The sequence below is a fragment of the Pseudonaja textilis genome, chromosome 2 (genome assembly GCF_049901715.1).
Source record: "Pseudonaja textilis isolate UNSWEBS1 chromosome 2, rPseTex1.2, whole genome shotgun sequence".
NCBI lineage: Eukaryota > Metazoa > Chordata > Lepidosauria > Squamata > Elapidae > Pseudonaja > Pseudonaja textilis.
Genome location: NC_141991.1, coordinates 154,172,972 through 154,199,388, shown reverse-complemented (window position 1 = coordinate 154,199,388; position 26,417 = coordinate 154,172,972). Strand labels below are relative to the sequence as shown.

The 26,417-nt window shown below is 39.8% G+C and overlaps 1 protein-coding gene and 1 long non-coding RNA gene across 15 annotated transcripts in view; both read right to left on the bottom strand.

Annotated features, from left to right (window-relative positions):
- DNM2 (dynamin 2) overlaps positions 1-26,417 on the bottom strand; it is a 166,714-nt gene that overhangs the window by 31,468 nt on the left and 108,829 nt on the right. For 4 of the 14 annotated variants that reach the window (XM_026716747.2, XM_026716749.2, XM_026716748.2 and 1 more), the window contains exons 13-15: positions 20,309-20,360; positions 19,607-19,618; positions 926-1,039 (exon numbers count right to left, since the gene is read on the bottom strand). In XM_026716747.2, the coding sequence (XP_026572532.1) occupies positions 926-1,039; positions 19,607-19,618; positions 20,309-20,360 (178 nt within the window). Of the gene's footprint in view, positions 1-925; positions 1,040-19,606; positions 19,619-20,308; positions 20,361-23,494; positions 23,525-26,417 lie in introns of all 14 variants that reach the window. The other 10 variants (XM_026716751.2, XM_087926054.1, XM_026716752.2 and 7 more) reach the window with 3 other exon arrangements.
- On the bottom strand, positions 17,000-19,599 carry LOC148127188 (uncharacterized). The gene is made up of 2 exons (XR_015742053.1): positions 17,705-19,599; positions 17,000-17,340 (listed from the first exon to the last, which is right to left on the bottom strand). It is a non-coding gene; the product is annotated as an uncharacterized LOC148127188 (long non-coding RNA).

The window sequence follows — 26,417 nt, the reverse complement described above, 5'->3', positions numbered from 1 at the left end:
CATCTTCCGGGCAAAACAATTCAAGAAATGTAAGCACATGTCTAAGTTTAGGAGTTAGGAGATGTATCAGAGAAGAATATATTGTACTGTGACTTGTTTCTGGAAATTAAATGTCACAGACTGTACTATTCACTAAAAAAAAGCTGGTTGGTTTCAAATAAAAGTCAGGATGATGACCTTAAAAAAAGCTACATGGTTCTTGTAAGATGTGCATAATACAAATGGGAAAATCATACAGAACTAGGCAAATGGAACTGGAAAAAAACATTTCAATAGGCAAATCCTGTCAATAAAACATAAAGTATCTATAAATGACCTGCTATTTTAATTTGCCCTTCTTTTACTTACTCTGCCACTTTTCACTATATACTACAAAGTATCAAGTATCAACATCTGATTGCTTATCAGTATCAACATCTGATTGCTTCAAGATTTTCAGAATTCAATTTTAGTCATATGTGCAAAAAGGGAGGTAATTATAATAAGCCATTTAAATATTTGCAATTATTGTTTCCCCATCTTAATGTAAAAAACAATTGTTCTATTCTTACATTTATTATGCCACAGACTCTTCTTAAAAACATCCAAAACATCCAACTAGATATAAATATATCTTCCCTTTGTTGTACAAGTTCAATATATTGTCATCTCTTCCAATGGTATTTTCACAGTAGCCATAAAACTATATTATATACTTATGGTCTAACTATCTAATTCCTGTATCATACTAGTATCCATCCAAAATATTTATCAGCTGAAAATTTGAACATATGCTATATAGTTGTGCAAAATTGTATACAAAATGCATAAATCAAGCTAAGTTTTATCAATTTTAATCAAATTGGCTTTATTTTAATCGAAGAATAGAACAGAACTCTGCTAGAATAGGATAACAATTGGAAAAAAAATCCCATCTATTACATACCTCTTCGTCCTTGTACCAAGACAAACTTTCTGCTGTTAAGATGAACCAATATTCCTTGGAGCCCCCTTTCATGATGCTAATATTGTTGATGGTCAGCCAGCCTCGCCGGATGACCTGGAGGAGATCAAGAAGTGGGAGATGAGAAGGGAGAAAAAAGAACAGATTACAAGCCAACCTGAAGAACAAAGAAGGGAGTTGCTTGGAAAGATTTGATGTAATGTCTTAAAATTCTAGCTTATCTGCAGGATACAAAAAGAAAAGACTTTTACAGCACCATGGCCTTGGCAAATAATGAAAGTCTACTGATGATTCCAGTCTTTAAGCTGTCTCTGAACTGCTAGTCCACAGCAGCCTGTTTTATGACAGTAATGAGAAAATAAAATAATCCAGTAAGACTAAACTGGAAGCAAATATTTGACTTTAAAAAAACCTGTATGTAGAGAAATTTTAATACTGATGTCAACTACAGGAAATGCTAGGTTTGTGAAGCAGACTTTGATATGTGACATGACCATAGCTCTGCAATAGGCAATCCAGAAAGATCAGCTCATCCACAAAAAATAGAGTAACCTAGTTGGAGTATGTATGTATCCAGTTTGCAGCCTAAAAATCACTATATTGCAATAAATAAAAAGTGAACATGAACTGATTTCCTGCTTATAATCCATGATTCCAAAACTTCAGGAAACTCTCTTCCCATCAACTTCTAATACATATTCAGTACATGACTTGGTCTGTTTTGGCACTAATAACTAGTAAGACAATTTTGACTTGGCTAAGGAAACAACTCTGTCTAATCTTATAGACAATTCTCTCAAGAACAAGTAAACAGTAAACAAAACATTGGCAGTGGAACTTCACAGCATGAAGCATAGCTTTACACAAAATCTCTGAAAAAAATGCAAGCAGTGGCCAGAATATATTGCAACAATGCTTTATCTTGAAATTGCCTCTTTAAAAAAAGCTATTCATAACATACAAAGTAGCCATAGTCAGCAGCCACAACTCAGGACACAGAATATGCATTCATCATTCCCTATAGCCCACTGATTCCAGAATTTCAATAAATTCTGTTCTCATCAAGAACTTCCAATAAATATTCAACATGTGACTTATGCTGAGTTGGCATTAGTAACTAATGAAGTAAATTTGACTTGGCGAAGGAAACAACTCTCTTACTACAGCAATTATATAGATGGCTCTCTCAAAAACAATATACAATTCTGAAAGATAATCTTCTGTTTCAGAAGACAACCAGACATTCTATGAAATTGGTTCAAAAATAATAAAGCTTTTCTTCTTTTTAGCACCTTCACTCTCTTTTTAGTAATAATTTCAATTATGAATTAAGGAAAATAGCATAATCTTAGAATTATTTTTATTGATATGCTGCCCAACTGCAAAGACTAACTAAGGCAGAATACCAGCATATAACCTTGAGCTGCAAAGATGAAGTCAGGAAAGCTAAGGCCCAGAATGAACTAAGAATTGCAACAAATTTCAAAAATAATTTTTAAAAGTTAAAAATTTCAAAATGTAAAAATAAGGAAGAAAAAAGTTACTAATGGGAAAAGATGGCAAGGAGGTGATGAGGAGAAAGCAGGACTGCTTAATTCATTCTTTGCATCTGTCTTTACGCAAAAGGAAAAAAAACACTATATTCTATCAAAAGTGATAGCATAAAAGGCAAATTAGGAATACGTCAAAATAGGCAAGAAAATTGTAATTGTCATCCATTCTAGATGAATTCAAATCAGCAGGACCAGATGGATTACATCCCAGAGTTCTGAAGGAGCTGGCAGATAATGATCTCAGAACCACTGAAAGGTATCACTCAAAGATCCTACAGCATCAGGGAACTACTGGAAAAGAGAAAAAGGGAGAAAATTGATTCCGGAAACCTATAGTCCAATCAGCCTGACATCAATACCTAAGAAGATGCTGACTTCCGGTTTGAAGGGCTTCGGCGACAGACAGAAATCCACGATCGTGCGTGGTTTCTGTCTGGGCACGCTGCTGGAGCGCCCCGAGCCAGCTGGTTTCGGGGCTAAGCCACCCCGTAGAGGTGGTGAAGAGGGGGGAGACCGCCAGCAGGGTTGAGGAGAGCTGCATCTCTCCTCCTCAGCTGGCCATGACTCCCTTTCCCGAAGGCGGTTGCAGCGGTGGTCAGAAATGGCCACCACAAAGAAGAACTCGACCGGAAAAGAATGTGCAGGAGGAAGATAAGAAGTGAAAGTTTTGGCTGACCAGATTAAAAGCAACAACTATGGAATTTAAACTTACAAAAATTAATATCGCTCCCAAAGAAGAGTCGGAAGCAGCGAAGGAAAGGGAAAGGAAGGGAGAGAGAAAGGATAAGGGCAGGATCTGGAAGAGGGAGGAGACTGCCTGGAATTAAAAATAATCTACAGTAAAACTTCAACAAGGCTTCTAAAAGATACATTTTAACTGAAACTTTGCAACTAAATAGTAACCCCAGGAAGAGAAAGTGAAAAAAAAGCAAAAAAGAAACAGCTTACGTGTATTTGGATCATTTGGTGATCTTTGGATTTTTGGTTATTATATTTGAATGACTAAAATCAATTGGGTGGTTGTTTAAAAATTTATATAATGGCACCACTTCTGGATGAATTGAAAATGGAACTTAAAAAGTACAAAGAAGATGCACAAGAAGGGAAGGGTTCTTTTGGCTTCATCTTTCAATTCTTAGAAATGGAGATTTGGAACTATGAGAAACAACAAGAAAAGACTGCAAAACAAGAAGACTGGGACAAAGAAGAAGCCATCTTTAATGAACAAGTAATTCTATGTGGGGGAAAAAAAGGAAAGTGGGGAAAGAGAATATGGAGAATTTAAGACTTAAAAAAACAACCAAAGAAAAGAAAAATAATTCGAAAAATAAGTATAATACTGGAAAGCAACAGAAAAGGGGAATACAGAAGAGAGAAATAGAGGTAGAGAGACAAGGGGGTAAAAAGGGGAGAGAGAAGAAGAGAGGGAAGAAGGAAAGGAAAAGAAGTTACAAAGGACCGGAGCAAGGTATAGAGAAACAGGACCTATTTAGAGATAATGGGTGAAAATCTAACTGAAAAAGGGATTCTGTAAAGGTATATAAGATTGTATTGTTATATTAGTAATAGAAATAACTTTAGCAAATTGGAAACAACGTATGATTAAAATGAGGGATAAAATAGTTTAATGTTTGTGAATAAAATAAGTGAAATAAAATAAATGAGAAAACTGAATTAGGAAGGAACGGGAACATTTTAATTAGTTAATGTTTTATAAAATATAAGTGAAGGGGGGGGAATTAACTATGGAAAGCTTATAATTGTTCCCATAGAAGTATGATATTTAATTGAAAAGTAAGGTTAAAGATGTTAAGACTTTAATGAATATTAATATTAATGATAGAATTGAATTGGAATGTTGTTTTAATTATATACATTTATAATTTTTTCTTTTTTTAAGAATACAGTGTGTATTTTAAGAATGTACCAAGCAGAATCCGAATGGAAGTTATGTATTATATTGAATGTTACAACTTTAGGGAAAAGATATAAAGGCGTCATACTCCAATCAGTAACTACAGGAGAAATTTTGTTTAATGAGGAAAGATAATAGATAATTGAAACAGGACAGACAAAAAATATAAATACAATGATTTGAATTGAGATGAGATAATTAAAATAAAATTGAGAAAATTAAAAGACGGGAGAAGCTATCCAGAAAATGTAAAATAGTAATAAGATATGGAATAGAATATAAAAATGAGCATGAACCTGAATTTGTGTCTGTACGAAGAAATGTAACCCGGGATTATGCTACTTTCAAAAAAGATGTTTTATTTGTATTTTTTTTCTCTTTGTGAAAACTCAAATAAAATTTACAAAAAAAAAAAAACCTGAGAAGATGCTGGAACAGATGATCAAGCAACAGATCTGTGAACACCAAATGCAGGCAAAGCTATTACTGGTAGTCAATATAGGTTTGTCAAAAACAGATCATGCCATATTGCACAAACATATGACAAATATATTGCATTGCTTGACAAAATGATTAAGTTAGTGAAACAGCTAAATGCTGTGGACAGGGTATACTAAGAACTTCAGTAAGGCATTTGACAAAATACGACCACAAACTACTTCTAGGTGATATAGTAAGATAAAAAAATATGGAAAGACAGCGTTATCTCCAGATGGATTCACAAATGGCTGACCAACTCCCCTCAGTGGGTAGTCCTCAATGAAACTACATCTAGATGGAGGAAAGCAAACAGTGGTCTGGATTTGGGCCCAGTTCTCTTCAACACCTTCATAAATGATCTAGACCAGTGGATGGAAGGGGATTAATCAAATCTGCAGATGACATCAAGCTGGGGGAAACACTCAACACTTTAGATCCAGAAAAATAATATCACAGTCACAAGAAGTGTCAGTACCACTTTTACTGCCTTTGACTACACTTCAAATACTTTGTCCAGTTTTGGTTACCATGATACAAAAAGATGGTGAGATTCTAGAAAGAGTGCAGAGAACAACAAAGAAGATTAGGGACTACAGGCTTGCAGGAACTGCATATGTCTTGTCTAACAAAGAGAAGAACTAGGGGCAACATGTTAGCAGTCTTCCAATATGTGAAATGTTGTCACAGATAAGGGGAGGTCAACCTATTGTCAAAAGCATCTGAAGACAAGAAGTGGATGGAAACTTATCAAGGAGACTTTCAAGATCTCTTCCAACTGTGTTATTCTGTATTCTGTAAGAATATAATATCCTTTTTAAAAAGTTAGCCATTATGTTTTTGTTTTTTAAAAAAGTGCTGCAAAGCAGTTCTGAATGAATGAGCCAATCAACATCCAAGTTCTATGTCATGCTTATTTCAGGGTTTTTAAAAATAAGGCTTGTAATGCATAGTAAGAATTACCAAGGAATAACCTGTATATATTTAAATATACATTAGTAAATTTAAACAGAATACAATTTCTTATAACCAATTGGGCATCTGAACTGCAAAATGGTCAAAGACTAACTTTTTGCAGGCAGCTATAATAGCCAATAATCTTGAAAACAGACAATTTTAGTCAGCTTCATTAAAGCTTATAACTCCAGAAAACACAAAAAAGCTTACTTTTTTACTACCCTGCTATAGAAAAAAAGCCCCTCCCAAAATTCTACCTTCTGATTATTGATAAAAAATGAGTCCTAATCAACTCCCATCCCCCAAACAAACAAAATCCCAATATCCTTTCAACTAAACTAGGCAAGAGAAGCCCGGGCTCAACTTCAGATATCCAAATTTATACTGACCATTTTTTACTGTTGCCAGTAATTTTAGAGTAGAAAAAGAAAAGGGAAAGTCAAAGTTTAGTGCAACTTAGCTTAAATATAGATTTTTTTCCCTACCAAATTAACACAACCACGCAGATTAGTAATAAGTTGGAAAGAAGCAATCTGTACTGAGGAATTTGTATACATGTTTGAGTACAGTCGTGCCAAACCTAATGGCTATAGACAAATGTGTTAGATTACAACAATTATAAATGTTATAGGCAAGACTTCTGAGTAACCATAGAAAGGGATCAAGAATTAGGACTGTATTGGATCTTCATCTTTCTAGAGCTGCTCAGTTAACTGCCAACATAAACTTCCAAGTAATTTACATCATATGCAAGGATGGTGCACTGGAGGGCATGGGCTGTTGCAAGCTCAGCTTTAATTCAATTTGCTCAACAAAGCAATGAAAAGTGCTGAGAATTAAAGACACTGGCCAGAAAACACATCTGTTTAAATTTAAAAAAGAATCATAAACAGGAATCATTTACATTTTAAAATCTAATTGCAGTTTAAAAGAATGGAGCCAGAAAAAGAAGATAGCAAAGGAGAAATGCTTGTGTGGAAGAAACAGATTCAGCTCTTTGGGCAGCAAATTAGTGAGAACAGCCAAAGATCACCAATTGCAAGAAAACTATTTCTGCTGTTAATTTTGGGAAGGGGAACATTTGCCTTAATAACAAAATTTGGTTTCATTCATTAATCACAAAAACTAGCCATATCTACAGATCCAGAAAACAGAAGGGATACAAATATAGGAAAAAATGGTTAGAAGGGTCAAGAGAAGTCTCCTGATACTTTCTCACCATCAATACTAGCAAGAAGCTAGAGAAAGAGGTATTGAAGGATTTTTCATAGGTTCATATGTTTTCTGATATTCAAGAAGCCCATTATGTAATATCAAACAGCCCAGCCAGTCAGATATCCACCTTCCTCCTACTGCAGCATAATCCGCATTCTCACAGCCAGCAACAGAAGAGTAGGAATTGCATTGGAATTGGAGTTGTTTTCCAAAGTTTTGATAGATAGCAGTCTTTTTTTGAAAAATTAAAATTGGACATATGTTTAAATACCATGAAAAGAGAAATGTGCACATAAGAGTAGAAATTATTCATCCTCAGGAAAAAACCTACTCTTTCAGGCATGAGCAATTTTGATTGGGACATCCTGCTTAATTGGCAGGTCCACAGCAATTTCATACAAATTCAATAGGCAATCCTCTACCATGTGGATTTAGACACACCTCCAATTTTTTGCAGCACACTCCTAAGACTTCATACTGCATTTAAACATTACTGTTCTATGAGATGCACAATTACTTGTAGACTATCAGGAAAATGGAAGTGTCAGAACTCTCAGATTATTCAAGCATAATACAGCGATTAGACTACCTGACCACCTACCTAAACCTCCAGAGAAAACTGACCAAAGGCAAACTTCTTATATATTTTATGCTAGATTAGATTCTATTCCACCAAATCTAAATGTAAAACTAGGAAGAGGGGAATAAAATAGCACTTTGAAGAACAGATCTCCCATACCTCAAATTTGAGCGGAATGAATGCATAAGCATTCAAAATGGATTAATTAGCCATGTGTGTACTCCAAGATTTTGTTACCTCATTAAAAATCAATATTTTTGCAAGAGCAAAGAACCAGATAGGTGAAGTGCTCTGTCCCTAGTATTAAAAGGATATTCCCTCAAAGTTTCCAGCATTTCCATTTTCTTATGAAGCCACCAAATAAGCCAATTTGATTTTAGCTCTGAACCTAGCATCTATAATTTCTTCAGTGTCTTTTTAGTTGAAAGCACAATAAAAGATTATCTAAAAAAGATTATCTAAAAAAGCTAAGCTCACTCAGCCAAATTTCTTTGAAGTAGTGCACTTAAAGAAAAAGCACAGAGAAACACTGGTCTCACCAGACAAGGGAAAAGAATATAGAGGAATAATAGTGTGTACATACCTTTCTCTCAGAGATTAGAGGAAGCAATACCAGCCAATGTTTTATAGAAAATGTTACACATCAGAACTGAAACTTACGTAATAAAATAGCCACCGTGCCAAACGAAGTGGTGCTTTAAAGTCTGTGAATCATTATGAATTGTCAATATTTCCACATAAATATGATCTAAAATACATTATTTACACCAGTCCAAAAACTAATTAAAGAGGACCCAATTAAACAAATAAATCATAACAGTATGCTGAGGAAAATGATCCTTTTATGCTGAGTATGCTGAGGAAAATGATCCTTTTTCACAAGCGTATGTGACCCTTTAGGATTAATAGAATAACATAGTTGGAAGGGACCTTGGAAGTCTTCCAGTCCAACCCCCTGTTCAAACAAGTGATCCTATACTATTTTAGACAAATGGTTGTCCAATCTCTTCTTAAAAACCTCCAGTGTTGGAGCACCTGCAACTTCTGGAGGCAAATCTTTCCACTGAATAGTTGTTTTGTCAGGAAATTTCTCCTTAGTTCTAGTTTGGTTCTCTCCTTAATTAGTTTCCATCCAGTGCTTCTTATCCTGCCTTCAAGTGCTTTGGAGAACAGGCTAACTCCTTCTTTTTCGTGGCAGCCACTTAGATATTGGAACTCTGCTATGATGTTGTTAGACTAAATATAGCCTATGCCAACTGCTCTTCGTATGTTTTAACTTCCAGCCCTATAATCATCTTTGCTACTGTTCTCTGCACTTTTTCTAGAGCCTCAAAATTTTTTATTGTTACAACCAAGGCAATATTCCAACTGTGGTCTTACCAAGGCAAGTGGCATTAACACGTCATATGATTTCCATTGTATCTCTGCATTAATGCAGCCTTCATTGGCTTTTTTACAATTGCAGCACACTGCTGGCTAATATTCAAGTGATCGTCCACTAGAATTCCAAGTTCCCTCTCACAGTTACTACTGTGGAGCCTGTCAACACCTACTCTATACTTGTGCATTTAGCTTTTCTAGCCTAAATGTAAAATCTTACTTTGAATACATTGAATTTCATTTTGTTAGATAGTGCCCAGTGTTCAAGTCTGTCAAGATCCTTCTGTATCTTCAGCCTTTCTTCTGGAATATTGGCTATTCCTGCCAACTTGATGTCTGCAAACTTGATGAGTTCCACTTCTATGTCATCATCTAAGTTATTGATGAAGATACTGAAGAGTACTGGGTCCCACTACATACTTCCCTCCATACAGATGCAGTTCCATTAAGAACTACTTGTTGGGTGTGGTTGGTCAGCCAATTACAAATCCATCTGGTGGTAATTATTCAGAGTTTTGCAGCAATAATTCAGCACCAGAAAAATAAACACAGATGGCTGATGCTTCATTTAATGTCTTTATAAACATAAGTAAATTTTATAAACCAGTTGTAGATTTCTCCAACATGGAACAAACTCAAATGGAAACATGTTGCAAGTGCAGAGCTTCAGCAGTAACTCAAGAGCTCAGAAACAGACATCAGTTTCACTTTAGTTCAGATGTCAAGCAAGATACACAGCAGAGGAGAGAAGCAGTTTCATTTCAATAGAAGACTCAGAGCTCAACATAGCTTCAGAGCTGCAGAGCTTAATATAGAGCCATGCCTAAGCTACTTCCAGTTTCAGTTTCCAAAACAGTCTGCATTGGCTGACTTAGTTGCTATGCCTATTCATTGGCTGACTTGTTATGCTCTATTCCAGTTAATGAATATACTCTGACAGTAATGCTGTCTAACCCACATTTTTCTATCTTATGAAGTAATAGGTTGTGGTCAACTTTATCAAATGCCTTACTGATGTCACTTGGATGTCATCTGGACAGTCACTTGTCTGAAATGATATAAGACAGTGGGGGCTAACCTTTTCAACACTGAGTGCCAAAATGGGAGTGGGCGCATGTGCCAGAAACTGGAAGAGTGGCTCCCCTATGCGGGATGTGAGAGCTCCGGAAACTGGAAGCGCACGCACGTGCGAAGACCAACTGGCCGGCATGCACATGCGCTCTGGGGAGCTGCTCTTCTGATTTCTGGTGCTCCTGCGCGCAAAGAACAGCTGGCTGGCATCAATGCATGGATGAAGATCAGCTGGCCAGCATGTGCATGTGCACTGGGGAGCTGCTGCTCTTCTGGTTTTCAGTGTTCCCGCACGCAAACACCAGCTGGCCAGTGTGCATGCGCAGGCCGGAAGCCAAAAGGGCAACTGGTGACGGCTGGTGTCCCTGGAGAGATGCCACTGTGTGCCACTTCCGGTACGCATGGCATAGATTCACCTCATGGGTATAGGATCGTTCCTTAAGCAGGGTGCTGGACTAGAAGACCTGCAAGGTCCCTTCCAGCTCTATTCTGATTCTTTATGTCCCAAAAAATTATTTCACTTGTCCACTAATTTCACTGGTCCACTAATTTTGTCTTTTTGTCAAGGAATGCAATAAGATTTATTTGGCATCTATTTTTGTCATATCCAGCAAATTCTGCAAGAAAAGGTCAGGGTAATTTTGAATTGAAACTTGAAGTGGGTCATGCAGCAAGTCAACTGCCCAAACTCATACTAATTGCAGAAAAAAGTTAATGCTTTGGAATGACCAACTCAAAAGTCCTGACCTGTTTCCTACAGAAATTTTGTGGACCAATCTGAAGCCCACCAATATCCTTTAATTGAAGCTTTCTTGTAAGAGGAATGGGCTAAAATTCTTCTGAACTTGTGAAGTTGAATTGTGGGACAATTATTGGAAATTTTTATTTGCAGATTGCTGTCCAAGAGGGGCACAAACTGTTCTTGAAGGCAAATAATTTTTGCCACATATAAATAGAACAATAGAATTATAGAATCATGAGTGGGGGTGGGATTCCACCAGTGTAACAACCAATTCAGTGAGTGCACACTGCGCACAGCACTTCAAAATGCCCCCTTTTCAGCTAAAACTTACCTTCTGCTGCAGTTATGGTGAGTAAAAACAGCTGATCCAAAGCAATCAGCTGTATCATGTGAATCAGCCGGGGTGAAAAACAAAGGAATATAGGACAGACTAGGGCAGGAGCGGGTGGGCGGGGCCAACTAATTGCCGGAACTATCAGTTCGCCCAAATTGGTCCATACCCTCTGAATCTCACCCCTGATCATGAGGCTGGAAGGGACCTTAGTCTTCTAGTCCAATCCACTTGCCAAGGCAGGTGTCAGAGTTCCAGAAAAACTCAACTCCAATTAAAAATTCTGAGTCAGGCATCTTCTCAAACTTTATTTTTATTAGAGTAGTATACTGGCACAGCTGGGAGTAGTATACTGGAATCTGAGAGTTCTGGGTTTTCCCTTAGTAATTCAAAAGTCCAAAACCAATCCCTGTACTCATCAGTCCATCACATGGTCCAATCACCATCCACCCCAGCTACAGACATCCCTTCAACCACTCCTCCTCCAGGTGTCCCTGGGAGTCAAAGCGCAGAAGTGCGAGCGGCGCAGGAAACTTTGCCAGGCTCCTTGAGCAAAGGCGGAAATGCTGATCCTGCACAAATGCAATGTCATGTCCCTGGTGGAGACTGACTCTGAAGGAGAGGAGGGACAGCCAACAGGAAGTGTGGCTCCAGAGGTGGTGGAGGAGGCTGGGGAAGGGCAGAGGCTGGCTGAGCAGTCAAAGGAGGATCCAGGCCCATCCCCTATCCATCCTAGGGCATGCAGGGAGGAGACGATCAGGGAAAAACGTGGTCTACTCAGGAGGAGAGGGCCATGATCCTCTTCATGGGTTGCAGGTGTGAGATCTGCATAAGAGTTTGGACCTGCGTGCTAACAAACACTGGAGACAAATTAGTGTTTTATTCCTAGATGAGGTTTATCTTGGCTGGCGTTCTTCCAACGGACTGATGACTCCAAGTTATCACATTTTGTCTCCAGCCCCCCTTCAACTTGTTTCTGCTTTTTGTAGGGTGACCATGGATCAGCTCAGAGCAGACATCGCCCAGTTAAGCCAGCAAGTGGCTCTTTTGACTGTGCAGGTTGTGCAAATGCAAGCTGTCCAGCCATGCCATAAATGCCCAGTAGCAGTGCCAAATAAATTTGATGGATCGCTGGCCCAATTTCCAGCATTTTTTGGGCAGTGCCAGCATTATATGAGCCTTTGGCCAGAGGACTTCTCCACTGACCAGGATAAGGTGGGAGTTTTGATTAGTTTGTTGTCAGGCTCTGCAGCACGTTGGGCAACGCCTCTGTTGACCCAGTCCAACAGGTGTAGGACAATTGTGCCGAGTTTTGCCATCAGTTCTAGGCCATGTTTGAGGACCCTATTCGGAGCCAAACAGCAAACAGATGTTTGAGAGAGCTGAAGCAGGGGTGTGGCTCACTCATGGATTATATTGCTAGCTTTCTAGTGGTCGCCCAGGATGTACAATGGAATGAGGCAGCACTGTTAGACCAGTTTCAGGAGGGTTTGTCGTCAGAGCTTCGGGACGAGTTGGCGCACACTGAATGCCCTCACACCCTTCAGAAGCTCATGCATCTGTGTCTTTATATTGATGCTAGGCTTCAGCAGTGACAGGTGCAATGATGGACCGAGACTGCATCTGACAAGCGCCTCTGGTGGAAGTGCCTTTGGAAAAGCCCATGCCGTTGCGGGCTGCCCACCCTCATCTGACTCAAGCAGAAAAGGATACGCATTGTTGTGATGGGTTATGCCTCTATTGTGGCAATTGAGGCCATTTTGCAGCCAAATGTCCTGTTAAGACACCAACAGCAGTGACGTCAATGGTGGCAGGAAATAAGTATTGTCCGGCCTAGGCCCGCCATCTTCACCATCCTTGCCATCCTTGCCATCTTTGACATCTCCGCCCCAGTCGTCATTGGTGAAGCATCTTGTGCTGACAGCAAGTGTGTCTGTGCCTAGTCAAGGAGTGGTGGAGATCCAAGCCTTAGTCAACTCAGGGGCCATGGCCAATTTCATGGACACTCATTTTGTCGAGCAGTGGTTCATTCCCCAGCAACAGGTCTCCCCGCCAGTAATGATGGAGACGATTGATGGTCAGCCCCTTCATTCGGGACCTGTGGTTGCTGCAACCAAACCCCTTCGCATGTGTATTGGGCAGCATGTGGAGGAAGCAGTGTTCTACGTTGCTGCAGTACCTCATTTTCTGGTGGTGCTGGGTTTGGAGTCGTTACAGGCCCCTGATCCACAGATTGTCTGGTCATCTGGAGCTGTGCAATTTCTTGGTAGGAAGTGTGACAACCATTGCTTGTACTCCTGTGTAGGGGGTGTGATTACGCCCATGGACTTGGATCTACCTGTGGAGTTGGTGACCTATGTTCCAAGTGGGGGGAATCAACGTGCTGACACACTGTCCCAGAAGCCCGAGTATACCCGAAGGGAGGACAAAATGTTGCCCCGTACAGTGATTCCGCTGGAGCGGTTTGCAGCCACCGAAGAACCTGTGGACCTTCGAGTGAGGATTCAGGAGGTGCAGCAGCAGGATCCATTTGTGGCAGCTCGGCGTCGTGAATTGGGTGAAAATGGGAGACAAGAGACTTCTTGGGCGTATATTGGGGACCTGCTGCGGTTCCGTGATCGCATTTATGTGCCTGCAGGTCCTCTTCGTGGCCTTAGCCTATGTCAATGTCATGATGGTCTGGTGGCAGGACACTTTGGGGTGTTCAAAACACTGCACCTCATCTCAAGAACATTTTGGTGGCCAAGACTTAAGCATGATGTGTCGGGATATGTGGCATCCTGTGAGATTTGTCGACAGGCCAAGTATGCTCCTGGTGCACCCCCTGGTCTCTTGCAGCCATTACCCATGCCAGAAAGACCTGGGGGGGGGGGGCAGTTTCATTGGACTTCATAACTGAATTGCCACCATTGAAGGGTGCTACAACCATTTTGGTGGTGGTGGGTATGTTGACTAAAATGGCCCACTTTATTCCATGTGCGGGTCTTCCTACGGCCAGGATAATTGCCCAGTTGTTTATCTCTCATGCATTTCGGTTGCATGGGTTACCACACCGAATAGTATCAGATCGGGGGGTACAATTTACGTCACGCTTCTGGCAGACCCTACTCGCGAAACTGCAGGTTCAAGCGTGCCTGTCATCCGCCCATCACCCTGAAACTGATGGGAGGGCAGAGAGAGTGAATGCTATTTTGGAGCAGTACTTCCGCTGTTTCAGGAATACTCAACAAGACAATTGGGTGGAAGTGCTGCCGGTGGCAGAATTCGCTTACAACAATGCTCAACATGCATCCACCCGTGTGTCCCCATTCTATAGTTTTCATCCACAACTTTTTCCTTTAGCCCCGTGTGACTCCCCAGTTCTGGCAGTGAATACGTTCTTGCAAGAGTTAAAAGCCATGCACCACATGGTTCAAGGCCAACAAGAGAGCCAAGGACATTTTGCAGACCGACATCGTGGTGTTATTCCGCCTTTAGTGGTAGGTGATCAGGTTTGGCTCTCTACTTGATACTTACCAATGACATGGCCATTGAAAAAGCTTGATCACCGTTACTTGGGACCTTCTCCAGTCGAGGCAGTGATCAATCTTGTGGCTTTTCGTCTCTCCCTGCCATGGACCATTCCTATCTATCCTGATTTTCATCATTCCTTTTTAATATCTGTATTGGCCGACAGTCTGCATAGACCAGCTCCACCACCTCTGAGGCCAGTAGCCCCTCAGGGAGAGGCAGAGTATGAAGTGGATAGCATCCGAGATTCACGCCAGTTGCGGGGCCGATTTCAGTACTTGGTGGCATGGAAAGATTATGGACCAGAGGACTTCACCTGGGTCAATGCCACTGATGTTCATGCTCCTCGTTTGGTCCATTATTTCCATGCTTGGTTTCCTCAATGTCCTTGTCCGCCTGGTCCCAGGGGAGGGGGCCCTGCGGGGGGGGATAGTGTCATGCCCCTGGTGGAGACTGACTCTGAGGGAGAGGAGGAAGAGCCAACAGGGAGTGGAAGTGCAGCTCCAGAGGTGGTGGAGGAGGCTGGGGAAGGGCAGAGGCTGGCTGAGCAGTCAGAGGAGGACCCAGGCCCATCACCTATACATCTTAGGGAAGGCAGGGAGGAGAGGATCAGGGAAAAACGTGGTCTACTCGGGAGGGGAGGGCCATGATCCTCTTCATGGGTTGCAGGTGTGAGATCTGCATAAGAGTTTGGACCTGCATGCTAACAAACACTGGAGACAAATTAGTGTTTTATTCCTAGATGAGGTTTACCTTGGTTGGCATTCTTCCAACGGACTGTACCTGGTTATTTTCCTGAGGTTTATAATTATTTATCCTGGTCTGTTGTGGAACTTTATTCAGTGCGGGTTTTTTTTGTTTTTGCATCATTATCTGCTCTTTGAATTTGAACTGTGTTTTTTTCATTTGGAATGTTATTTTGAAAATAGTTTAATCTTCAACTGTGAACAATTAAACAGTGAAGCCAAGTTGAAGACATTAAAGGACCTTTATTTATGTTTTGGTTTTTGTTATATTTTTGATACACTCTGGGTATCACGTACAAGTAGTGCTGCGCTCCCGCACCTTCCAGACATCTCCATAGCTGCTTCAGTTCACCTGTGCCACCGCCCCCCTCTTGCCACAACAGCACCATTATCTCATCCTGGCTGATGAGGGCTGTGCTGCTTTTTGCAGGTTGCACCACCCGCAAATTTCCACATTACATATGCCACCCCCTACGATGGAGATTTCCAACCCCACCATGGGCCGGTCCCATATTTCAGAACTGCACTAGTCACAAGACTGGCCCTTTGGTCATCCCGGAGCAGCTCCTCCAGTCCATGGCAGGCTGGTGCACAGTTGGAGGAGCACAGGCTAATCCTATGACTACTGGAATATGGGACAGACTTTCCCACCGTCAACAAGCCACCGTCAGTCAAAATTCATATTAGTGGTCCATGTGATTTAAAATTATGAGTTTGGTGGTCCCTGAGGTCCAAAAGGTTGGTGACCCCTATGGAATCAAGCCTGTCAAGATCCTTCTGGATCTTGAGCCTATCTTATAAAGTGTTCGCTGTTCCCCCAAGCTTGGTGTCATCTAAGAATTTGATGAGTTACCCTTCTCATCCACTCACTGGATCATTTATGTACTGGTACTAAGATAATGTGGGATAAAAAGTACTACCACTAGATGGATTCACAGTTTACTGACCAACTGCACTCAGGGGATATCCTCAATGGAACTACATCTACATGGAGGGATGCATGTAATGGGGTATCCCATGGTCCAGTTTTGTTAAGTTTAATTGACACCTATCTCACTATGGGGCTATTCTAGGCTGCTTCAGCAATAAAAAGAAAGAAATGAAAAGAATGTAAACAAAACAGAAATAAAACAATGAAATAAACAATGAAAAAGAACATAATGTGACTATATCAATATGATAACCAAAAAAATGGATGGGAGGAGGGTAGAGAGCAAGCTGGGGGGAGCTAGAGTCTGTCATCAATCCAGTAGTCACTTCCAGTGTGGAATTACCTCATGCTTGTTATGGTCTACTTTGTCAAATGTCTTCCTGAAATCCAAGTATACTATGTGCACTGTATTTCACTGATGCACTAATTTAGTTACTTTATCAAAAAAGCAATACAGTTTGTCTGGCATGGTCTGTTTTTAACAAACCCCTGTAGGGTCCTAGAATTATCTTGTTGTTTCTAGGTATTCATAAATCCTCTATTTGATTGTCTTTTCCAGGATTTTTCCGGGTATCGGTGGTCAGGCTGATTGGCCTATAATTTCTTAGATCCATTTTTCCCTTTTGTAGATCAGGGTTTGGTGAGTTTGGGGCGGGGTGGGGGGGAGGTTGGGTAGCTTTAGAACATTTTCCTCAATGAATAAATAAACAGCAACCATGCACATTAGAATTCAATATAATACAGACAACAAGCGATAGAACAAACAAACAAGAATCTTAAGACTTTAAAATAGTTGATTTCAACAAACTTAGAAAGAGCTTGGGAAGGATTTCATGGATGAAAAACTTAAAAGGGAAAATAATTCAACAAACTTGAGAAATTCTGAAAAATGTAATTATAAAAATCCAGTCGAGCACAATACTAGTGAAAAAGAAAAATAACAATTCCAAGAAGAAACCAAATGGTTGCACAAAGAGCTCTTTGATAAACTGAAAGACAAAAAGGATAAGTATAAAAAGTGGAAACAGGAACATATAACTAAGGCAGAATACCAGCATATAGCCTGAATCTACAAGGATGAAGTTAGGAAAACTAACTTGGATTAAATGTCAAAAATAATTAAAATGTTTCTTTTAATATTTAAAAAACAAGAAAAAAGTCAAAAGAAATGGAAGAAAATGGCAAAGAGGTGACAGGAGCAAGGAGAAAACAGAGATATTTAATTCTTTCTTTGCATTTGCTTCACTCAAAAAGAAACTATAGCCCAACCTACCAAAAACAGAATTTTAAAAGACAGGCTAAGAATTCAAATTAAAGTAGGCAAGAAAATGGTACGCTAGTGGAAGGGCTTACCTTCAGAAGTTGTTGGTATTTCAAGACTGGAGGCTTTTAAAAAGAAACTGGGTGAAATGGTACAGAGCAGGGGTGTCAAACTGGATTTCTTGGGGGCTGGATCAGCATTGTAGTTCTCCTCTGTGGGCCAATTGAGGGGGGAGGACAGGTGCCTCTTGTACCACCCTGCTGGCCAAAATGGGGAGCACAGGGCCCCCCTGCACCTCATTTTCATCCTCCATGGCCTGCTGCAGCACTCTGCCAGCCATTTTCGGGCCCATTTTCAGGCTGTTTTCCAGCCAGTTTTTGGGCAGCAGAGGGCTGCAGGAGGCCATGGAGGGTGAAAATAAGGCATGGGGTGACCATTTTAGCTACCAGAGGAACTGCAGGCCAGTCCTTTGATATTCCCAGGTTGGCCCCAAGGGCCGGATTTAAGCACCCCAGCCAGCAGGCCTTGAGTTTGATACCCCTGGTATATAGGGTTTCCTGCTTGAGCAGGGATTTAGACTCTGTTATTCTAGTCACTTACTATATTTTGTTTACTCATTTATTTAATAAGGTTCTCTTTGTTTAGTTTTAGAATCTGTTGAAGAACTGATCATGTTTTAGGTCATGTTTATGCAGAAATATTGACAATTTAAACTTCGTATCTCATGAAATAGCTAAGCTAACCAATTAACTTTTCACAACTAAATTTACATCTAAAAGGAATATCTATTTGCCATGTGCTTGTGAGCCTATCGTCATTGTAAGCAAACCATATGCATTCATTAAATTTGAAATGTCATTATTCCAGAAGCAGGGGAGATATAGAAACAATATTTCTGACCAGGACACCCACCTGGACCATTTGAAGCTGTTTCTTCAAATGGTAAGTGAGCAGAGAATATAAGCCAAGCAAGTGTAGAGAATGTTCAAGTCCCTTGTGACTAGAATATTGAAAGAATCAGATCTCCTTTTACAAAGAAGCCTCATGTGATGTATTTCCCAAATATCATCAGCTAGATGATCCTACCAAGTTCATCAGTTTAAGTCTTAGGGTCCAATACCACACACAGTTATTGTACTTGTTATTTTCTTCATCCATCTGCACTGCTCCTTACGCCATTCTCTGTGCTTGCTTGAAGTTAATACTTCAAAGAGCAACTGAATCATGTATTACAACATAGATTCTGATATATTTTCAAGAAAGTAAATTTAAGCTGCAACTAGGGATATCATAAGAAAAATTCCATCTAGAATTTTTAACGCTGCAGAATTAGTAACACTGCAAATACCAGTCCAGATTCACCAACACACTTAGTTTCCACCCTGAACTACTTTTTCACTTCTTGTTCCCATTCTTAAATTAAAAATTAGAAACACTTAGGAACTGAGGCATGAAGCCTTATTTGGTAAAACATGAGTGAGGTGGATAGTGTATGTGTTGACATCCCATCAGCACTCACCAGAAGAAGATAAAAATCGAAAACATGCAGAAAGAGTGATTTTCCCATAAGCACACTTTCCTATTCTATTTTCAATGAAACAGAATGGAATGGAGTAGAGTGGGGAATGGAATGGAACAGAACAACAGAATTGGAAGCGACCTTGGAGGTCTTCTAGTCTGTTCAGGTAGGAAATCCTTTCAGACAAAACTTATATGCCCTTGAGCATCATACAGAGAAAGACTATGAAAAGCCACATTCATGGCCAGATTGATAACCTCACAAATTTAGTACTAGGAACTAGGCTTAAAGCTATACTGTAGTTCCCATGTCTGGATCTCCTGAAACACTTTTTGGAGACACTTGCTTTTCTGTACAATTAAGTGCACAATGTTTGTGGCAGCAAGATGGCCTATTTGGGGATTTATGTTATGAAAGAAAATCTCCATCACCAAGTTTTAAGTATCAGGCACTAACATATTATACAAGTACTTACCAGTATCTCACCCTTTAGAGGTTGGCAAAATTAGTTGTGCAGGAAAAATAAGAAAAAGCAGAATGAGGGGACAAAACAGTGAAAAAAATAAAATAAATTGAGTAGAGGGGGAAAGGGGAAACAGTAGCATAAAATGGTAGGAAAATAAAGGTAAAGTAGAAAAAAACAGTAAAAGAAAAAAGTTACATGCTATTAATTACAACTGTACAGTGTTAATGTTTCATTACACTCTTTCCAAACAAGAATCAATATATGTTGGTACTGTATATTGTATATTGACTAACCATCATGCAACACTAAATTGTCAACCTTGTACCTCAAGACTGACAAATTCTCAAAGGAATGTTATGGTTGCATTATTTATTTTCTTTTTTTTCTTTATAACTAGCATTGTTTTCTGATTATTTCTCAAAGAAACTGGAAATGTACTTTGCAGAAACAGCTTCAGTCTAAATCAGCGTATACAGCAAAAAACTTCTGGAGGTACTGTACATTCTGTAATTGGATCTGCTTCCATGTCATTTTCTATTTTCAGATGATATAAGGAAAAAGCATTACTTTCTGCATTATGCAGTGCTATGATCAAAAATCTATTCAATTTCCTGCAATTACATATATTAATATGCCCAACAACAGCACTACACTGAAAGAGAAACAATCTGCTGAAAGAGAAATGAATCAGTATCTGATATGAATCAGTACCTGATTTGGAATTGCTCTTTTCTTATTTGCCTGGGTGCTCCTTTGTTGTGCACTGAAAGAAAAGGAACAAAGAAAAAGAATTTTTTTTTTAAACGAACACATATATTTTGTTATTCCCCACCTGCCAAAACTAGCTTATATGTTAGCAATGCTCTAAGCCAACAAGACAGTTATGCTCTAAGCCAACAGGAACAGTTCCTGTTCAAGTCAAGTTAACAAACATGCAAGAAAGTAAGTTCCAGTGCTTGAAGAAAAATGTCACCAATAATTGAGCTAATATAAACCACACAACAGATTATGTCAGTACTAGAATACTATCAAGTCAGAAGAGTTGTGAAACATTCCATTTCAAGTTTAAATTAGGGAATGGGGAAAAAACCTAAACTGAAACCTGTAACTGCTTGCTTGCTACAGAAGCAGGTGAAAAAAAGGCTTTAGGAAAGAAGAAAGAGATGCTTAACCTAGTTCCAAGCTGAATCTTATTGGAGCCCTTACTTTGCAGTGGATAAACAGAAAATCCATGTTTGGATGACAAAGAAGTAAGAAGTACAGCAAGATCAGTACACTGGATTGATGATTTTAGGGGTCTTTTAAAACATTTTTTGGTTTTATATTATTTTGTACTATTACATTTTGTATTATTAAAAGTATTGCCTTAAGCATACCAATGTAAAGAAGCAATATCTTAAGTAGAGGCACATTTTTAAATGTTTTTAGTTGGTAATCCAACTGTTTCTTTAAGTATCTCAGTCTTAATTCTAACAATAATACAATAATTGGACTACTGTAATGTGCCCTTCATGGAACTGCCCTTGAAGAGTATTCAGAAGCTTCAGTTGGTGCAAAATGCAGCAGCAGCAGGCAATTATGTGTGCTCCAACTTGCACACAAAGTTTGCTGTGCAAGTTGCATTAGTTTTCAGATTGCTTCCAGGTCCAAATCAAATATTGATTGTAACCTTTTAAAGCCCTATATTGCACAGGAATGGGATATTTGAGAGACTGTTTCTTCTCAGATGCATCTATACATCCCATGAGATCTGCCATGAGAGGCATGTTGTGAGCTCTGGCAAGGACCTAGGAAGAAAGCCTTTTCTGTAGTAAGCTGGCACTCAAGGCTGCTGCCAAGTCACCTGGTGCCTTCTCTGTGCACCAAGTCCACTGGGAAGGCAGAGCCCATGGGTTGGCTGCCAGGATGCATGACTATTTGTCTCACATGGCATATCAGCCGGGATAATTTATCCCACAGTGAATCACCAGGACGAGGTGGCGGGGGAAGAGCGGTGGGAGAGGGACAACCTCATTGTGTCAGCTGGCATGGGGGAGGCCAGGGATGAAGTGGGAAGGCCCAGGCAGCTGTGGCCAATTGTCCCATTCTGACTTTAATTTGTAGATATCACCAGAAGTTTTCAAACTCTGAGATACTACAAAACTGACTAATTGCATAGATAGAACTGGGAACCAAGCCCAGAACCAGCTTTAGCACTGCTTCCACTTAGCCTGCATGTCTTATCTGACTTAAAAATGAAATGTGATCATTCTCATCCCTTTTGGGGAAGTCCTGATTCACAGTGTGAGAATCCCTGCCCTAACCTAAACTCTCCAAAAGAACGTTAGCGCCTGTATATTAAAATTTTAAATACCAAATAAATCAATAAAACAGGTTTTCAAATAACATGCTGAATTATTTTGTCCACATAGTTGCAGTTAAATTCAAGGCCCATGCATTCATAATTGGTTGCTCTGAAATAAACGGAGATCTTCCATTCTCAACCTGTTGTAAATGAATGCATAATTGTAAATGAATGCATAATTTCCAGAGAAGATGAACTATGTTCTCTATGTTCTCTTCTCTATCCAGAGGATTGTGTTCTATTTAATAAACCATGCCTAAAAACCCACAGATCAGCATTATATACAACCCAAGCCACTAAGTTTTGATATTCACAGAACTTTAAATTAGGAAGACAATTTACAATACTAATTCTTGTGATCTCCAACTTTCAGAAGTAGAAACAGCAACTTAGGCACCATTTTCTTGGGTGAATGTCATTTCAAATTACTAAGTGCCCTATTAACAAGCTGTATAATACAGATAGTCCTCGACTTACAACCACAAAATTGACCCAAAATTTTGACCTGAAAATTTATGTTGTTAAGACATTTGTTAAGAAAGATTTGCCCCATTTTATGACCTTTCTTGTGACAATTGTTCAATGAATCTCTGCAATTGTACAATTAGTAATGGTTGTTAAGTGAATCTGACTTCCCCATTAATTTTGCTGATCAGAAGGTTGCAAAAGATAATCACATGACCTGGGACACTACAACTGCAAAAGTATGAGTCAGTTGCTAAGTATCTGGATCATGTGAATTTGTGATAGTACAATGGTCATAAGTGTGAAAAATGATGTCACTTTTTTCAGTGCAGTTATAACTTCAGTCACTAAATGAATTGTTGTAAGTTGAGGACTATCTGTACTTCAGACAGTAGAAGCATTTCCCTCTTCTATGCTGCATAGAGTTTTAACCGCAGCCTTCAACTAGTGATCATGGATCTGTGTCACACAATCGCTTTGTATAAGCAAGCTCAATTAACATTTAAATTTGAACCTGGTTTTTTTTGTTTATAATACCACAAGTCTCAATAAATGAGAGATAAAAGGTAAATAAAATATTGAGAAAGCGAGAGCCAAACAGCTATTAAGAAAACAAAAGGTTCTGCTTCCTCTCTGTTAGAGTAGTTTGAAGGCAGCATTTATACGGCTGGCAACAGGAAAGCTTAATAACTCAAAATTTGGGAAATGAAAGCTAGTTCTATGTCCCTCTCAGCTTTGGAAGAAGAAAAGTTCTCTCATCTGTACTGAAATATAAAATGCAAGCAATAGAAGAAATTGCTCCAATTCATCAGGAGAAATCTATGATTTTTTTTACTTTTCTAATCTGCAGCACAAGCAAGTCCTTCCAAGAAATGTTCTTTTCATTGTTAGACATGATGTGCGTGACAGATAACTAGCAGTGTTTACGTTTGGAGTGAAGATTTGTAAGAAGCCATTTCTACTGTTCAATTCCAAACTTCATTCCAGTGCAAATCCAAATGTAAGATACTTTCAGCAAGTGTTCTAAAATATTAGACAATTTGGATTCTTGTCGTAATAGAGAAAAGCTCTCACAGGCAGATACGCACCCAGCCACCATGTGCTGTTCAGTGTAACAGCTGGGGAATTTTGGAGAGTTTCAAAGGCATCCAGAAATAAAAGTGAGGTAGTTCAGAGAAAAACCAGGACAGATTAAAGGAAAAAAAGAATTCTGTATTAAGTGGGAAAGAAGAGGTATATAAATGCACACATGCTGTAAAGAAACTCACTCTCAGGCCATTTGATACATTGATGACATAAGTTTGTATAAGCCTCATTATAAAACTTCTTAGGATCATATCATAATATTAAAAAAAAAATCAAAGGGATTAAGGTTTTTCTTTTATGGTAATCATTGATTTAAAAAGTAGCGAGCTTTTGCCCTTATTAGAAAATTTTCAGACTCCTGTACCTAAAGATTGGTATTTTAATACAGAGGGGGAAAATACATTAACATATTTTACAATTTGCAAAAAAGTGAAAGTAAATTTTGTTAAAAGAATCTAAACTTGCTATAGGTACATCAATAAGGCATTTGATATAGTAAACCACAGATTCTTGGTAAGAGGAAAAAATGTGGGACAGACAGTATCACCACCAGATAGATTCATGAATGGATGACAAATCACATTCAATGTGTAAGTCCTCAATGGAACTACATCTATGGAGGGAAGTATGCAAAGGGTTCTGTCTTAGGTCCAGGACTCTCCAGCATCTTCATAAATTATTTAGATGAGGGGATAAAAGGGGAATTTATCAAATTTGCAGACAACACCAAGCTGGCGGGAATAACTAATACTTTAGTAGATAGGCTCAGAAGAATCTTGACAGACTTGAACACTGGGCTCTAATTCAAGGTGCTGGTTGTCACCTTTAAAGCTCTTCATGGCTTGGGACCAGGTTATCTGAGGGGACCGTCTCTTGCCGGTCACATCTACCTGACCTATCAGAGTGGGGAGGCAGGAAATGCTGCGTATCTCATCCCCAAGGGAGATACACCTGGTAGGACCCAGAAGAAGGGCCTTCTACATGGTAGCTCCCTCTCTATGGAACCCTGAGATTAGAATGGCCCACCTCTAATACTCTTCTGGAAGGCATTGAAGACCTGGTTCTGCCAGTAGGCCTGGGGAACTGAGAGCAGAATGGAGCCCATTAAATCATTTGTGTGATCTGCTGTCGCCAGAGTGGGGGGTGATTTTATTATATTATATTAATTTATTTATTTGATTCTTTTTATTAGTTTTATTGTTTTAAATGAGGTTTTGTATTCTATAAGCGCCCTGAGTTGCCATGGGCAAATAGGTGACAATATAAATAGATATCCAACAAAATGCAATTCAATGGTAAGAAATGTACATTTAGGCAAGAAAAAGTAAATGCACAGGTATAGAATAGGTGGCACAACAGCAGTAACTGAGAGGGAATCCAAAAGTCCTGTGGACAACAATCACTTAAAGCAGCGTGTTGTTGTAGCTGCCAAAAAAAGCCAATGCAGTCTTAGGTTGCTTCAACAGGGAGGTAGTATCTCAGTCACAAGAAGTGTCAGCACCACTTTATACTGCCTTGGTCAGAACACACTTGGAATACTGTGTTCAGTTTTGATCACCATAATACAAAACAGATTCTGAGACTCTAGAAAGACTGCAAAACAACAAAGATTATTAGGGGACTGGAGGCTAAAACATATAAAAGAATGGTTGCAGGAATTGGGTATGTCTAACTTAATGAAAAGAAAAAAAACAGGGGTGACATGATAGCAGTCTTCCAATTGAGCATAGCCACAAAGAAGAGGGGATTGACTTATTCTCTAGGGCAGTGGCCCCCAACCTTTTTTGAACCAGGGACCGGTTTCACGATTATTTATTCTTCCACGGACCGGTACCTGAGTAACGCGAGACTCCACCGCCATCGGGACGGCTCTTCGTTCGAAGCCGCCCCCCCTTTGATAAAACTAAGGCGCGAGCACCCAAACGCTGCCTTCCAACTGAAAACCCAGAAGCACTTTCCAAGCAAAAACCCGGAAGCAACCGAAAACCCGGAAGCACCGTCGAAACAAGATGGCGGCGCCCAAGCTTTGCGGCCCGGTAAAAAATAATCCGGGGACCGGTCCCGGTCCGGGGACCAGTGGTTGGGGACCCCTGCTCTAGGGCACCAGAAGACGGGACAAGAAGACAGGGTGGAAGCTTGTCAAAGAAAGATACAACTTAGAACCATGCTGGCGAACCTCTGGCACGCATGCCGGAAGAGGCATGCAGAGCCACTACTGCCATCACACGAGCCCTCATCTAGAGCAGGTGTCAGATCCATGTACCTGCCATTCTTCAATGGAAGAAGACGGGGGGGGAGGGAAGTTGGTATTAGTAATCCTTTTGATGTAACCTGAATATATTAAATCTTATACTGAATTTGTATAACCTGCACGTGATATACAACTGGAAGATGGGAACCAGATGCCCAGAAACCTATCACCTCTTGAAGAGACAGCAAGGGGAGAAGGGACCATAAAACTTCCAGCGTCGGAAGATACTGCCTGGGAAACTCTTCAAAAGATCGTTCCCAGAAAAAGGGGAGGGGGAATTAACATGTTGGTTCTTTGTTTGACAAAATACACATCAAAAGAAGGGGAGGGGTCCTAATTTTTCTTATCTATCACTGCATGCCTGGGAGCTGTTAGACTTTGCTTTGAATCCTGCTGGAATCATCTCATTTCAATAAAGGATTCCTTTTTAAACATCCAGTGATCAGAAGTTCATTCTTTTCACTTCAATGGGAAAAATCCTGTAGCTGACATAAAGCAAAGTCTGCAATAGTGGTCAACCCAGAGAGGAATTTTTTAAAAAAGTTTCACTTTACCAAGGGGACCCCGCAAAAATGTCTGAATATAGCTGTCAGACTTCCAGAAATCCTTCGTTTGAAACAGTAACTCCGAGACCGACATAATCTTGAAATGCTTTATTCAAAACAAAAAAGACT